Below are 17,809 nucleotides of genomic sequence, written 5' to 3' on the forward strand. Positions count from 1 at the left end.
CACACACACCATCCACACACACACCATCCACACACACACACCACACACACACACCATACACCCACACACACACCATACACCCACACACCATCCACACACACACACACCATACACCCACACACCATCCACACACACACACACCATCCACACACACACCATCCACATACGCGCACACACACACACACCGCCATTCACAGGGGCAGCTACTCTGTGGCTTGTGTGTTTTATTGAAGTTTAGCAAATCCAGACCTGCTGTTCTTAGTAACCAGGAATGCAGGAACTGACAAACATTGAGGCTTGCTACTGACATTTCACAATCCAACTCAGCCAGTGAGAGTTGATTTGTAAAAGGTCAAACTACGTGGGTAAACAAATGCCATTCCCTCTTCCTACTTTGAGTTCATTGTTTTGTGCTGAGGAGGTGTCGTGGGCTGTTGCTGATTGACACCTCCTGTTGGTACACTGAACAAGCATATTCTCCAGCCTCAGGACAGATTATTGTTTCTGAGCTACCTGCACTGAATAGAACAGAAACCCACAGCAGAACTCTCCGGCTGCAGTTATTGACGATCAGTGGCCATCAAGAGATGAGGATAAGCTGCATAATCAAATGGATACTGTTTGCATTCTGCTACATCTTATGGGTGAGTGAGCTCTCTTTTTTCCTTCTTTTCCTTTAACTCCACCACTTTTTCCTTTGCGTCCTTGGCCATTCTTCACACCCAACCTAAGAGGTGAATGAGGGCTTGCTATTTGAACTTGGGGACATCACACAATAACTATTTGGAGTGATTGGAGCAGGATTCCAGCATAGTTTCCCTATTGTTGCCCCCTGTTGCAGTCCCATTAGGGTTTCTGATCACGCATTGTGCCATAATATCACAACAGAGTGAGGTGATGAGATCAATCAAAACCTCAGTGAGAATTGAACCTGCACTGCCAGCCGGGTGCTCCAGAATTGGGTGTGAGTCCACCGGACTGTCATCAATCTCCTGGTGGTCAACGAAAGAGTTCTAGGCAGTTTGGAAACTAAGCTGAGGTTCAGTGAAGTCAGGGTCAAACTTAATTGTGATGCTTCCAATCTCTGCCCATAACAGGAGTTTGAATTTGTGCCTGGTGTGGCCAGTAGCTGAGTGGGTTAAGATCAGACTACTTTATTGACAGGGCCAATGACGCGCATTTTCTGACAGTGCCCATTACCATTTCAGCCTCAGCAATTTCACAGCCCACTGAGGGGCTCACATTACAACAGGAGAGCACAGTGGTTCTCATATGGCTCTTCAATACTCCTTATTGTGGTTAAAGTTAAAAATCACACAACACCAGGTTATAGTCCAACAGGTTTAATTGGAAGCACACTAGCTTTCGGACAGACGCTCCTTCATCAGGTGGTAGTGGAGGGCTCAATCCTAACACACAGAATTTATAGCAAACATTTATAGTGTGAGCCTTTCATCTGTTAGAATACAGTGATAGTTTCACTTCTTTCATGTGTAAATCACAAAACCTTTTTTTATTAAAAAGTTGCATTCTCGGGTTAGCTGTTAACAATGGTGATAGCTAGACAATATGTTGAAGGTGTTAGCCCCCTGTGTTCTCTGTCTAGGCCATGATGTTTAGATTGTTTCTAATCTAAGAAGTGAGATAACGGAGTTTTACATAAATTCGTGTGTGTGTGTGTGTGTGTGTGTGTGTGTGTGTAGTGAGTGTAGAGTGTCTTAATTTGTACTTGCAGAGTTACATTATACTTTGCTCAAAAACTGCATGCATTCATGTAGACCTCTGAGCTCAAAAACTGTATGAATTACTGTAAAATTTCATTATCTCACTTTTTAGATGAGAATCAATCTAAACAGCATGGCCTAGACAGAGAACACAGGGCGCTAACACCTTCAACATATTGTCTAGCTATCACCATTGTTAACAGCTAACCCGAGAATGCAACTTTTTAATAAAAAAGGGTCACATGAAAGAATCACTGTATTCTAACAGATGAAAGGCTTAACAGACAATCAATTTTTCAATGTATAATTTCAGTTACATCACACTGTAAATTTTTGCTATAAATTCTGTGTTAGGATTGAGCCCTCCATTACCACCTGATGAAGGAGCATCTCTTCGAAAGCTAGTGTGCTTCCAATTAAACCTGTTGGACTATAACCTGGTGTTGTGTGATTTTTAACTTTGTCCTCCCCCAGTCCAACACCGGCATCTTCAAATCATGACCCTTATTGTGGTGGGAACAACCATTTAGGATGAAAACTCTTGTTGAACTCAAAGTCAACATCAAAAGTTGGGCAATGTTCAATTTTGGCTGATTTGGTACAGACTACTTCTCCCAGTATATGACCAGTCAGAGCTGATGCTCTTAGTCATTAGCATTACTCTGCACCACACTTTGTGGATTGGCGATAGAATACTGACTGATCTTGCCACAAACTCAATTCATTTGCAACTCTGCTGCCTCCATATCAAAGCTCCCACCATGCCTATGCTTGCTGATCTACATTGGCTCCTGTTCTGGCAATGCCTCCATTTGAAAATTCTCATCCTTCTGTTCAAATCCCTCAGTGCTCTTGTCCCTATCTGGCACTGTGCCCACCCAAAGCACAATACTCCTCTGAGCCTGGCCTCTTCAACGTTCCAAAATTACATAGCTCCTCAGTCAGCCTTCAGCTGCCAGGGATCCAATCTTGTTCCTTTCTGCTCCTCTGCCTCACGATCTTTTAGGTTGCTCCAGAGAATGCTCCTGTGAAGCACTTTGGGGCTTGTTACTAAGCTAAGGATGTTGTCTATTTGCAAGCCATTGTTTTGTTATGATTGCTTGCTGATGGGGCCCTGCCAATGTTACAATCTAGAGATCTTATGGTTGGCTCTTGGCTCTGTGTGGAGTTTCTGAAGAAGACAGAGATATGTCATGGCAAGCCTTTGAGTTGGCAATGAAGTCTGGAAACCATGTATGAATGCATGGCAGTGTCATTAGTGTAACTGACTGATGTGTTTTAAATTAGGAAGATTTCTGGATTATAAACGCTAATTTCCCCTTCCGTTGCCTGTCAGTCACTTGCAGAAGGGTATCACTCTTCTACTGCAATCACAGTGCAGAGACAGCAGTAAGCACAGAGTCCACTTCATCCCCCAAGGCCCTGCAGCCCTTGGCAATGTTAAACACACTATTACATTAAAGAGCTTCAGTTAATTCAAACTGCCCTTGCTTATTTCCAGTCTTAACGATCTAACTGCAGAATGTTCACTGAGAATGCTCCTGTGAAGCATTTTGGGGCTTGTTACTAAGTTAAGTATGCAACCTATTTGCAAGACATTGTTTTGTAATGATTGCTTGCTGATGGGGCCCTGCCAATGTTACACCCTAGGGGGCTTGTGGTTAGCTCTTGGCTCTGCAGAGAGTTTCTGAAGAATACCAAGATATGTCATGGCAAGCCTTTGAGCTGACGATGAAATCTGTAAACCATGTATGAATGCATGGCAGTGTCATTAGTGTAACTGACTGATGTGTTTTTAATTAGGAGGATTTCTGGATTATAAACTCTACTTTCGTCTTCCAGTTGCCTGTCACAGTCTTCCACTGCAATCAGAGTATAGAATCTGCAGTAAGCACAGAGTCCACTTCCTCCTCCAGGGCCCTGTCAAACACACTATTATATTAAAGAGCTGTCAGTTCAGTCAAACTGCCCTTGCTTATTTCCACTCTTAACAATCTAACTGCAGAATGTTCAGCAAAGACATTGGGTGGAATCTTATAGGGGCCTGAGCGAAGTGGTGAGGTTTGTAACAGAATCAGACCCATCTCAATATCGGCAGGAGCTCACTCCATGATTTTGACAGGTGCTGTGGCGAGATCCTCATATTCAGCTTTCCACCTCACAAAACAGGCGCCTGTCTGTATCAATAGGGCTGAGGTGGAGACGGTCGAGTGCTTCAAGTTCCTTGGACTAAATATCACCAACTATCTGTCCTGTTCCATCCACATCAATGCTACAATCAAGAAAGCACCACCGCCTCTACTTCCTCAGGAGGCTAAGGAAGTTCGGCATATCCACAGTGACTCTTACCAATTTTATTGATGCGCGATAGAAAGCATCGTATCTGGATGTATCACAGCATGGTTTTGTTATGATTGCTTGTTGATGGGAGCCCTGTCAATGTTACAGCCTAAGGATCTTGTAATTGGCTCTTGGCTCTGTGTGGAGTTTCTGAAGAAGACAGAGATATGTCATGGCAAGCCTTTGAGTTGGCAATGAAGTCTGTAAACTATGTATGAATGCATGGCAGTGTCATTAGTGTAACTGACTGATGTGTTTTTAATTGAAAGGATTTCTGGATTATAAACTCTACTTTCCTCTTCCAGTTGTCTATCTGTTAGTTGCAGAAGAGAATCAGTCTTCCAGTGCTATCACAGTGCAGAAACAGCAATAATCACAGAGTCCACTTGCTCCTTCAAGCCCTTGGAGCCTTTGGCAATGTTAAACACACCATTCCCTTAAAGAGCTCTCAAACTGCCCTTGCTTATTTCCACTCTTAACATTCAGCAAACGGATTGGATGAAATCTTATAAGGGCCTGAGCGATTTGGTCAGGTTTGTAACAGAATCAGACCCATCTCAACATCGGGAGCAGCTCACTCCATGTTTGTGGAGGTGCTGTGGCGAGATTCTCACAAGGCAGTGATGATTGAGGGAGATTATTGTTTGTTAGTGCTTTCTTGAAGTCTCCACTGGCCTCATTAATATTCACCTTGCTACCACACCAAACAGCCCTCTGTCTGTATCAATGGTGCTGAAGTACAGATAATCGAGAGCTTCAAGTTGCTAGGAGTAAATATCACCAATGATGTATCCTGGTTAATCTACATTGATGCTACAGTCAAGGATGCAGACTAACATCTATCCTTCCTCAGAGGCTAAGGAAATTCAGCATGTCCACAATGATTCTTACCAATTTATATAAATGCACCATAGAACGCATCTTATCCCGTTGTTTGGTATGGCAGCTGCTCCCCAAGACTGCAAGAAGTTACAGAGAGTTGTGAACACAGCCCAGTCCATCAGGCAAACCAGTCTTCCTTACATCGACTCTGTCTATACTTCCAGCTGCCTCAGAAAAGCAGCCAACATAATCAAAGATCCCTCCCAGCCCAATTTTACTCTCTTCTAGCCATTTCCATTTGGGAGAAAATATACAAGAGGAAAATATGTGCCAACAGCTTAAATAACAACTTCTTCTTTGCTGTTATCAGACTTATAAACGGACTTCTCATATATTAGATTTGATCTTTCTCTGCAACTTCTCTGTAGCTGTAACACATTCTATTATCCTAATGTACTTATGTAAGGTATGATTTGTCTGGTTAGCATGCAAAACAATACTTTCACTGTATCTTGTGACATTTGTCAATAATAAGTCAAATCAATCGAGACAGTAACAGAACTCAACACAGGAATGAGAGCAGGCACCTGGTGACTTCAGCTCACTCCAAATGGCCTTAATGTTGAACACTGAGTACCAATGTCTCACGGCATACTCTGTGGGCACTGGCCATGTGCACCCCACATCCATGGCCATTGGCATCTGGCAAAAGTCAAGGGCCTATATATACATACACCATATACACATCCATAGTGTCCAGCGATGTGCAGGCTAGGTGGGTTAGCCTTGGGAAATGCAGTTACAGAGATAAAGTAGTGGGGCGGGTCTTGGTGGGCTGCATTTTGACGAGTTAGTGTGGACTCGATGGACCAAATAGCCTGCTTCTACACTGTAGGCATTCTATGATTATCAATTTGGTGCCTGTGACTGAAGCTGCTTTGGTCCTAATCTCTGGAATTTGGTCTCTAAACCTCTTAGTTTCTCTGCATTCTTTTCATCATTATTTCTTAGTCCCAAACTCTTTTTGTCCATATATTTCATGCCTGTCCTCGTATCTCATTAGGTACCTCAGTGTCAGATTTCTCATGATATCACTCCTATGAAGTGTTTTTCACAGTTGTTACTAAGTAAAAAGCTGCTGTAAAAGCAAGGTTCGGTGTTGTTGTTCATGATTTCCATTTTTTCACAATGAGAAACTCTGCTGTTGCTTTTGCCTTGTAAAAGAATTGAAGCAATCTTGCTTGGTATCTTGCTCACTTATCTCTTTACTTGGGTAAGAAAGCTGCTTGTTCTAAATGTTTCCCATTCGCATGCAGTTACAATAGTGTCTCTTTGTTCCAAAGTGCTATGTTTTGGAGGTCACACCAAAACATTGACAGATAGAAATTGCGGAGTGATATTCCTGTACTATCGTAGCTAACCTTGACTAAACTTCCATGCATCACCTTTACATCAGCATTTATTGTTCTGTCAAATTGTTTTAAAAGCAATTAGCTTCATCGTGTTTTATTTTATTTCCAATCCTTCATTTATTGAATTGAGATGAATTGAATTAGCTTTATTGCCACATGCACTCAAATGAGTACAGTAAAAAGTTTACAAATTGCCACATACAACACCACCTTAGATATAACCCTTAATTACAGAATAGAGCAATGAAGAAAAAAGTTACGTGTGTCTAATAAATTAAAAACTTAGTTGTTTAGCACATTTGCCTTCATCACTCAGACCATTGAGTTGGGACATCATGTTGAGGTTGTACAGGACACTGGTGAGGCCACTTTTGAAGTACTGTGTCCAGTTCTGGTCAACCTTTATAGACGGGATATTACTAATTTAGAGAGGGTGCAGAAAAAGATTGACAAGAATGTTGCTGGGGATGGAGCCTTTGAGTTATAAGGAGAGGTATATAAGCTGGTACTTTTTTCACTGGAGCATAGGAGGTTGAGGGGAGACCTTCTAAAGGTTAGTAAAATCATGTGGGGAATAAATAAGATGACTATCAAAAGTATTTTCCCAAGGGTGGCTGAGTTCAAAAATTGGGGGTATATTTTTAAAGTGAGAGGAGAAAAATTTAAAAGGACCTGAGGGGCAGCTTTTTCACACAGAGGGTGGTTTATATGTGGATTAAACTGGTAGAGGAAGTAGTTGATGCAGGTTGTAATGATGCTGTCACTTTAAAAAGGTTATTTTCTCCTTGGGTTTTTTCAAGAGAGGTAGTAAAGGCAGAGGTGCCAAAATGTCTGGAAATGTCTACTTTAACAATGGCAGGGGAGTGGCCCACCCTCCCAGTTCAGGTTTTTTTTTAGATTGGTTTAGTTGTAGCAGTAAAGTTGTTGGTTTCTGTGGTAGAAGCTGCTACAGTGCAAAACGATTCCATGATTCCGCAGACTAGATTAGATTCCCTACAGTGTGAAAACAGGCCCTTCAGCCCAACCAGTCCACACTGACCCTCCAAAGAGTAATCCACCCAGACCTGTTTCCCTCTGGCTAATGCACCTAACACTATGGGCAACTTAGCAAGGCCAATTCGCCTGACCTGCACATCTTTGGACTGTGGGAGGAAACTGGAACACCCGGAGAAAACTCACGCAGACACAAGGAGAATGTGCAAACTCTACACAGACAGTCGCCTGAGGCTGGAATCAAACCTAGGACCCTGGTGCTGTGAGGCAGCAGTGCTAACCACTGAGCCACCGTGCCACCCCAAGGTGATTCTTGATTGGTTTCTCTCCCTGAAATTTCTCCTGCCTGTAAGAACCTGTGTTTGAATTTACCTTTTGTCACAGGATGTGTTTATGGGATGTGGCATGAATTGGAATAGCTCCTTAGTTAAGTTGCTGTATCAATCAGTTGAGTTTTCCAATAGTTAGGGTATTCTAAATTCCCTTTTTTTTGTTCATGTTTCAACTGTAGTGTTTAAATATACTCTGTCTTGCTTAAAGCCGAGTGGTTTGTCCAACTGCATCACACCTGGAATATCCACCTCACATCTGCCTTTAAAATAGGAAAAGTTAGAGTCTGGGCTACCTTCTTAAAATAGTTTGAAGGGGATCTGGCCTAGTCCATAACAAGGTACAGTGACAATATTTAAAAGACATTTGACAGGTACATGAATAGGAAGGGTTTAGAAGGATATGGGCCAAATACAGGCAGGTGGGGACTAGTTTAGTTTGGGAAACTTGGTTGGCATGGACAAGTAGGACCAAAGGTTCTGTTTCTGTGCTGTATGTTAGATTGGATAAGATTAAATTCCTACAGTATGAAAACAGGCCCTGCAGCCCAACAAGTCCATATCAATCCTCCAAAGAGTAACCCACTCTGACTCATTCCCCTACCCTATATTTATCCTGACTAATGCACCTAACACCATGGGCAATTTAGCATGGCCAATTCACCTGACCTGCACATCTTTGGATTGTGGGAGGAAACCAGAGCACCTGGAGGAAACCCATACAGACACAAGGAGAATGTGCAAACTCCACACAGACAGTTACCCGAGGGTGGAATCGAACCTGGGACCCTGGTGCTGTGAGGCAGCAGTGCTAACCACTTGTCATCAGTGACAAAAAAAATGATTTTTCTTTCACTTTTCTGAATATCTAATTAAATTTGACACTAAAGCTGACTGGGAGTTTAGGGATGGGCAATGTCCTAATTTTATTTAATTAGTGAATACAAATCTCTGATGCTAAGCGATTGCTTCCTTGTTTGCTGAGTTGGAGGTGATTTGTTTGCCAGGGGCATATTTCTCAGTGAAGTACAGATTTGTTTGTCTCTCTTTGGAAGTAGAAAGTACTTTTGATTCAGCAGCAGGAGGAGTGGGAGCGTCAACCAGGGGGTTGATGTAAAGATGATTCAATGATTTAAATACTTACCTTGAGCATCGGGGCCCTCCATTTTTGTTTCAGTAGCGGAAGAGCGGGAGCATGACCACGAGGTTGAGGGGAAGGTGATTCACTGATTTAAAAACTTACCTCATGATTAGGTGGAGCACACATTGAGTAGGAGTGGACACGGACCTGTTGAGTAAGTGAAGTGCTATATTCAGGTGGTTGTGTTACCCGAAACACTACTTAGATAGTGTCTCCCACCCATTCTCCTCCTTTAACCAAAAAAAAGGTCCTGTGCACCAGATTGGTAAGGCCTTTTTTTTATTCTTTATTTTTAAATAGTCTCTTTGGAAATTTATAATATTGGGAATGGAGATTCAGACAGTTGAATGTTCCTCCTACAGAATGTGGGAGGTAATGGTCACCACCTGTTAACTGCATTAGCAGGAAGTGCACTCAACTTCAGCTCCTCGAAAACCTCGTTAGGGAACTGGAGCTGGAACTGGATGAACTTTGGATCATTCGGGAGGTGGAGGGGGTTATTGAGAGGAGTTACAGGGAGGTAGTCTTACCTCAGGTACAAGAAAAAAGGCAGATTGGTAACAGTCAGGGGACAGAAAGGGAACAGTCAGACAGTGCAGGGATCCCCTGTGGCCATTCCCCTCAATAATAAGTATATCGCTTTGGATACTGTTGGGGCGGACAACTTACCAGGGATAAGCCATGGGGTACAGGTTTTAGGCACAGAGTCTGACCCTGTTGCTTAGAAGGGGAGGGGGAAGAGGAGCAGAGCATTAGTCATTGGGCTTCTCCAGAGTTAGGGGGACAGACAGGAGGTTCTGTGGGAATGAAAGAGACTCATAGTTGGTGTGTTGCCTCCTAGGTGCCATGGTTTGTGATGGCTTGGATTGTGTTTTTGGGATCCTTGAGGGGGAGGGGGAGCAGCCCCAAGTTGTGGTCACATAGGCACCAACGACATAGTAGGAAAAGGGAAGGTGATTTAAGGCAGAAATTCAGAGAGCTAGGGTGGAAGCTTAGTGCTCGAACAAACAGAGTTGTTATCTCTGGTTTGTTACCCATGCCAGGTACGAGCGAGGCGAGGAATATGGAGAGAGAGCAGTTGAACATGTGACTACAGAAATGGTGCAGGATATCTGGATAATTGGGGCTCATCTGGGGCAGGTGGGACCTCTACAAACAGGATGGTCTACACCTGAACCAGAGAAGTACAAATATCCTGAGGAGGGATACTTCTGTTAATGCTCTTTGAGAGGGTTTAAACTAATTCAGCAAGGGGTTGGGAACTGAAATTGCAGTTCCAGTGTCCAGGTGATTGAGAGTAGTGAGGTCAGAAATGAGGTTTCAAGGTCACAAGAGTGCACCAGCAAGCAAGCGATTGGTTTGAAGTGTGTCTACTTCAACGCCAGGAGCATTCAGAATAAGATGGGTGAAAGTGCAGCATGAGTTGGTACCTGGGAGTTCAATGCTGTGATCACTTTGGAGACATGGATAAAGCAGGGACAGGAATGGTGTTGCAGGTTCTGGGAATTAGATGTTTCAGTAAGAACAGAGACTTGGTAAAAGAGGGGGAGGTGTGGCATTGTTGGTCAAGGACAGTATTATGGTGGCAGAAATGACATTTGAGGACTCATCTACTGAGGTAGTATGGGCTGAGGTTAGAAACAGGAAAAGAGAGGTCAGCCTGTTGGGAATTTTCTATAGGCCTCTGAATAGTTCCAGAGATGTAGAGGAAAGGATAGCAAAGATAATTCTGGATAAGAGTGTGAGTAACAGGGTAATTGTTATGGGGGACTTTAACTTTCCAAATATTGACTGGAATACTATAGCTCGAGTACTTTAGATGGATCAGTTTTTGTCCAATGTGTGCAGGAGGGTTTTCTGACACAGTATGTAGACAGGCCAACAAGGGGCGAGGCCGCATTAGATTTGGTATTGGGAAATGAACCCAGCCAGGTGTTAGATTTGGAGGTAATTGAGCACTTTGGTGATAGTGACCACAATTTGGTTATGTTTACTTTAGCGATGGAAAGGGATAGATATGTAATGCAGGGAAAGAGCTATTGCTGTGGGGATGGCATTTATGATGTGATTAGGCAAGATTTAGGGTGTACAGAATGGGGAGGAAACTGCAGGGATGGGCACAATTGAAATGTGAAGCTTATTCAAGGAACAGCTACTGCGTGTCCTCGATAAGTATGTACCTGTCAGGCAGGGAGGAAGTGGTCAAGTGAGGGAACCATGGTTTATTAAAGAAGTTGAATCTCTTGTCTAGAGGAAGAAGAAGGCTTATGGTAGAATTAGTCAGGGAGTTTCAGAGTTAAAAGTTAGCCAGGAAAGACCTAAAGAGAAAGCGAAGAAGAGCCAGGAGGGGACATGAGAAGTCGTTGTTGGATAGGATCAAGGAAAACCCTAAAGCTTTCTGTAGGTATATCAGGAGTAAAAGAATGTCTAGAGAAAGATTAGGGCCAATCAAGGACAGTGGTGGGAAGTTATGCATGAAGTCTGAGGAGATAGGAGAAGTTCTAAATGAATATTTTTCATCAGTATTCACACTGGAAAATGATAATGTTGTCGAGGAGAATACTGAGAAATAGGCTACTAGACTAGATGGGATTGAGGTTCGCAAGGAGGAGGTGTTAGCAATTCTGTAAAGTGTGAAAATAGATAAATTCCCTGGGCCAGATGGAATTTAGCCAAGGATTCTCTGGGAAGCCAGGGAAGAGATTGCAGAGCCTTTGGCTTTGATCTTTATGTTGTCATTGTCTACAGGAATAGTGCCAGAAAACTGGAGGATAGCAAATGTTCTTCCCTTATTCAAGAAGAGGAGTAGAAACCACCCTGATAATTATAGCCCAGTGAGCCTTACTTCAGTTGTGGGTAAAATGTTGGAAAAGGCAATAAGAGATAGGATTTATCATCATCAAGAAAGGAATAAGTTGAATAGGGATAGTCAACATGGTTTTGTAAAGTGTAGGTCAGGCCTCACCAACATCATTGACTTCTTTGAGATAGTAACCAAATAGGTGAATGAGGGTAAAGCAGTTGATGTGTATATGGATTTCAGTAAAGCATTTGATAAGGTTTCTCATGGTAGGCTGTTACAGAAAATAAAGAGGCATGGGATTGTCAGTGATTTGATGGTTTGGATCAGAAATTGGCTGGCTGAAAGAAGGCAGAGGGTGGTGGTTGATGTGGAATGTCCATCCTGGAGTTCAGTTACGAGTGGTGTACCGCAAGGATCTGTTCTGGGGCTACAGCTGTTTTTCATTTTTATAAATTACCTAAATGAGGGTGTAGAAGGATGGGTTAGTAAATTTGCAGATGACACTAAGGTCGATGGAGTTGTGGATAGTGCTGAAGGATGTTGTAAGTTACAGAGAAACATAGATAAGCTGCAGAGCTGGGCAGAGGGGTGGCAAATGGAGTTTAATGTGGAAAAGTGAGAGGTGATTCACATTGGATTCTTGGTAGTGTAGATGAGCAGAGAGATCTCAGTGTCCATGTACATAAATCCCTGAAAGTTGCCACACAGGTTTATAGAGTTGTTAAGAAGAACTGGGCATGGGTGTGTTCACTTTTATTGGTAGAAGGATTGGGTTTCGGAGCCATGAGGTCATGTTGCAGCTGTACAAAACTCTGGTGAGGCTGCACTTGAAGTATTGCGTGTAGTTCTGGTCACTGCATTATAGGAAGGATGTGGAAGCTTTGGAAAGGGTTCAGACAAGATTTACCAGGATGTTGCCTGGTATGAAGAGAAGGCCTTACGAGGAAAGGCTGAGGGACCTGAGGCTGTTTTCATTAGAGAGAAGACGGTGAGAGGTGACTTATTTGAGGCATTTAAGATAATCAGAAGGTTGGATAGGGTGGACAGTGAGAGCCTTTTTCCTCAGATGGTGATGACTCACACGAGGGGACAGAGCTTTAAATTGAGGGGTGATAGATATAGGACAGATGTCAGAGATAGTTTCTTTACTCAGAGTAGTAGTGGTGTGGAACGCACAGACTGAAACAGTATTGGACTCACCAACTTTAAGGCATTTAAATGGTGATTGGATAAACGTAAGGTTGAAAATGGAATAGTGTAGGATAGATGGGCTTCAGATTGGTTCCACAGGTGAGTGCAACATTGAGGGCTGAAGGGCCTGTACTGCGCTGTCATGTCCTGTGTTCTATGTTCTCAGTACACAGGGAGTTGTACGTAAGCCATAATGATTTAGATTGCCTGTGCAGGCGAGCCCAGTCCTGTCCTGACCCTATTTTTTTTTAGATTTAGATTACTTACAGTGTGGAAACAGGCCCTTCGGCCCAGCAAGTCCACACTGCCCCGCCGAAGCGCAACCCACCCATACCCCTACATCTACCCCTTACCTAACACTACGGGCAATTTAGCATGGCCAATTCACCTGACCTGCACATCTTTGGACTGTGGGAGGAAACCGGAGCACCCGGAGGAAACCCACTCAGACACGGGGAGAATGTGCACACTCCACACAGTTAGTCGCCTGAGGCGGGAAATGAACCTGGGTCTCTGGCGCTGTGAGACAGCAGTGCTAACCACTGTGCCACCGTGCCACCCAAAATTTGGATTTAGCAAATTTGGATTTAAATTTAGCAAACACCACACATGCTGTGGCAGCTCAAAGCTTTTCATTGACAGGTGGGGTTTGTCCCCAGAAACTTGCTGGTGACCTTTTTTTCCCCCACTCTTCTGCTGGTGTATCCTGCTCAGGAGGGAGCTGTGTTGGAAGGCAGGCTGTCGAGGAGTTGATCAGGTGATTGTAGAGTTGGTAAGTGAGATTGGGGGAGGGTGGAGAATGGATTGAAACAACTCATTGTGGTTTGTCAGTGAGCAGTTATGTGGAAGGAGTGATGTTTGTGAAGACAGGAAGCCAGGGGACGGGCTGGTGAGTTGTGACATATGTTGTCACATTTTGTTGAGTGTCACCACAGTAAGCGTGTGCCTCCTAGTCAGATGGTGTGCAGTGCTCTGCTGCGGACTCTGATATGGCATGTTTCTTTGTAATTTCAAAAATATACTTTATTCAGAAAAATTATATATAAGAAAATACAGCATGTATAAAATGGATCTGTACAAACTTTGCAGAAGATACAGTGGAACTTTGACCTTTCTCATTAAAGCTTCAATCTAGTTGCAACAGAAAAGGTATTTTCTCTCGGACAAGTGCCGAGATCTAAAATGTCAAGGCAAAAATTTTCTACTCTCATTTGTGTAAAAACAGTGAACTTCAGTCTACTTCTGATCAGTATTGAAGAGTGTGGTGCTAGAAAAGCACAGCAGGTCAGGCAGCATCCAAGGAGCAGGAGAATCGATGTTTCGAGCATTGGCTCTTCATCAGGAAAAGGACATTTCCTGATGACTCTCCTTCTCCTTGGATGCTTCCTGACCGGCTGTGCTTTTCCAGCACCACACATCTGAAGCCCTGACTCTGGCTCATTGACAGGGGTTGTAGTGTTGAAAGTAATAGGTCTGTCGAAGGGACATCCCTCAGTAATGTGCAGCACTAAATAGGGTTGGCTCACCCAGTTCCACATACTGCCGAGCATGATATTCATCCATTCATCTGGCTTTGCATCAAAACATTGAAATTCTCTCTCCTCCCTGACCCTCAGAGAAAATGGAAATGCCAACTATATTGTCGGATGGAATTTAAATCCAGATGAGCTCATATATTAGTTGGATGAGATTGTTCTGCCCCTCAAGCCTGTTTTATCATTCAGTTAGTTTGTAGCTGATCAGTACCTTATTCTGTTTATCTGTTTTGGCTCTGCAAACCATTATCCCAAACAAAGAAAAACTACCAATCTCAGCCTTGAAAGGTTCAGTGACCTCTGAGCAGCTTGCAGGGAGAGCTGGAATGTCCATCATCCTTTCCCTGAGGTCACCCCTGGCCAATTAAGAATGTACTCCTTAATACTGGACTTCCCCAGCAAAGGATATCATTTCTCTCTATTGAAGCCATCAATTCTTTGGTTCGTCTTAAGTCCTTCATTTAGGTTACCCTTAATTTTCGCTGTGCAGGAGAATGTGAGTGTGTTTTGCATTCTATTGCTGACCTGGAGTTCCTTACTAAAATGATTTAATTGTAGATGGTAACCCATTCTATGATACACTAGTTACAGCAAACAGGAAAATGCACTTTTTCGGGAGCCATAGTTTCACACAGGTGGACTGACTATGGAGACCTTTAAAAATGGGGGCCAGGGCCTGGATGAGGAAGCCCTGCTATCATTTCAGGGCGGCACTGTGGTACTGTGGTTAGCACTGCTGCCGAACAGCACCAGGGATCTGGGTTTGATTCCACCTTCAAGTGACAGTGCATGGAGTTTGCATGTTCTCCCCATGTCTGTGTGGGTTTCCTCCAGGTGCTCGAGTTTCCTCCCATAGTCCTCCTGTAGTATTGAGAGATGTGCAGGCTAGGTGGATTAACCATGGTAAAAACTATAGCAGCTTTCAGTCACAGTTAGAAAGCAGATATCTGTGGCTGGAGTGCATAGATTGACAGGCCACCTGGTTTGGAAAACAAATTAGTTGTCCATTCCTGTGCTTTCAAAGGGCTTCATTGCTGATATGTCCTAAAGCTTATTATTATCATTAAGTCCACTCTGAACATTTTTTTTAACTTATTCATGGGAAGTGGGAGTCACTGACTGGACCAGAGTTTATTGTCCTTGAACTGGATGTCCTTGAACTTGTTAGCAGTTAAGAGTTAAACACATTCCTGTGTGAGTCTGGAGTTACATATGAACCAGTATGGCCAGTAAGAATGGCAGATTTCCTTCCGAAAGGACATTAGTGAGTTAGTAATTATAACAATCAACAGCGATTACATTATCATCATTAAGTCACCTTCAAATTCCAGATTTCACCATCTGCTTGGTGTGATTCAAACCTATAAAGTTAGTCTGGTACTCTGCATTACAAGTCGGGTGCCATTACTGTAGGCCACAGCCTCCTTTAATAAAACTAACGACCCATTTATCTGAAAGAGTTGATTGACAACTTTAAGAAGCTTTTAAAGGATGTGGTTAGTGAATAGAAGTTTAATTTGTTTTTATAACAGATTGGTCACTTGAAGGATTTATACATTTTGAATGTGTTTGATGAATGAATGTTTTTTTCTTCAGTATGTTGTTAGAAGGGTTTTTTTTCCCACTTCCACATTGTTCCTGAAGTTTTCCTATAATGAATATGAGATGAAGGCTGTGAAAGGGCATGGAAGGCGTAAAGGTCTAGATTTTGCATGGCAATCACAGAATCATAGAATCCGGACAGTGTGGAAACAGGCCCTTTGGCCCAACAAGTCCACACCAACCCACCAAAGAGTAAGCAGACGCATTCCTTTATCCTATTACTGTACATTTCCCCCAACTGATGCATCTTACCTGCGCATCCCTGAACACAATGGGCAACTTTAGCACGACCAATTCACGTAAACTACACATTCCTGAACACTATGGGTAATTTTAGCATGGCCAATTCACCTAGCCTACACATCCCTGAACACTATGGGCAATTTTAGCACAGCCAATTCAGCTAGCCTACACATCGCTGAACACTATGGGCAATTTTAGTAAGGCCAATTCATCTAACTTACACATCCATAAACACTATGGGCAATTTTAGCATGGCCAATTCACCTAACCTACACATCCCTGAACACAATGGGCAATTTTAGCATGGTCAATTCACCTAACTTACACATCCCTGAACACCACTGGCAATTTTAGCATGGTCAATTCATCTAACTTACACATCCCTGAACACTATGGGCAATTTTAGCACAGCCAATTCACCTAACCTGCACATCCCTGAAAACTATGGGCTATTTTAGCTTGGCCAATTCACCTAACCTATGCATCTCTGAACACTGTGGGCAATTTTAGCATGGCCAATTCACCGAACTGACATAACCTTGAACATTATGGGCAATTTTAGCATGGCCATATCACCTAACCTCTGCATCTCTGAACACTGCGGACAATTTTAGCGTGGCCAATTCACCTAACCTGCACATCCCTGAACACTATGGGCAATTTTAGCAAGGCCAATTCACCTAACCTGCACATCCTTGAACACTATGGGCAATTTTAGCGTGGTCAATTCACCTGAGCTGCACATCCCTGAACACTATGGGCAATTTTAGCATGGCCAATTCACCTAACCTGCACATCCCTGAACACTATGGGCAATTTTAGCATCGCCAATTCACCTAACCTGCACATCCCTGAACACCATTGGCAGTTTTAGCATGGCCAATTCACCTAACCTACACATCCCTGAACACCAAAGGCAATATTAGCACAGCCAATTCACCTAACCTACACATTCCTGAACACTATGGGCAATTTTAGCATGGCCAGTTCACCTAACCTGCACATCTCTGAACACTGTGGGCAATTTTAGCATGGCCAATTCACCTAACCTGCACATCCCTGAACACTATGGGCAATATTAGCACAGCCAATTCACCTAACCTACACATTCCTGAACACTATGGGCAATTTTAACATGGCCAGTTCACCTAACCTGCACATCCCTGAAAACTATGGGCTATTTTAGCTTGGCCAATTCACCTAACCTATGCATCCCTGAATACTATGGGCAATTTTAGCATGGCCAGTTCACCTAACCTGCACATCTCTGAACACTGTGGGCAATTTTAGCATTGCCAATTCACCTAACCTATGCATCTCTGAACACTGTGGGCAATTTTAGCATGGCCAATTCACCTAACCTAAACATCCTTGAACATTATGGTAATTTTAGCATGGCCAAATCACCTAACCTGCATATCCCTGAACACTGTGGGCAATTTTAGCATGGGCAATTCACCTAACCTACACTTCTCTGAACACTATGGGCAAGTTTAGCACAGCCACTTCACCAAACCTATACATCCCTGAACACCATAGGCAATGTTAGCACAGCCACTTCACCTGACCTACACATTCCTGAACACTATGGGCAATTTTAGCATGGCCAATTCACCGAAACCTACACATCCCTGATCACTATGGGCAATTTTAGCATGGCCAATTCACCTAACC

The 17,809-nt window shown here is 43.2% G+C and overlaps 1 protein-coding gene across 1 annotated transcript in view; it reads left to right on the forward strand.

The window, feature by feature from the left end:
• The first annotated feature begins 445 nt into the window (after window positions 1-445).
• LOC140457804 (tetraspanin-33) overlaps window positions 446-17,809 on the forward strand; it is a 41,009-nt gene continuing 23,645 nt past the window's right edge. Inside the window, exon 1 of the mRNA XM_072551426.1 lies at window positions 446-644. Coding sequence (XP_072407527.1) covers window positions 588-644 — 57 coding nt within the window. The 5' untranslated portion in view covers window positions 446-587. The remainder of the gene's footprint in view (window positions 645-17,809) is intronic.

The sequence above is a fragment of the Chiloscyllium punctatum genome, chromosome 32 (genome assembly GCF_047496795.1).
Source record: "Chiloscyllium punctatum isolate Juve2018m chromosome 32, sChiPun1.3, whole genome shotgun sequence".
In the NCBI taxonomy this organism is placed as follows: domain Eukaryota; kingdom Metazoa; phylum Chordata; class Chondrichthyes; order Orectolobiformes; family Hemiscylliidae; genus Chiloscyllium; species Chiloscyllium punctatum.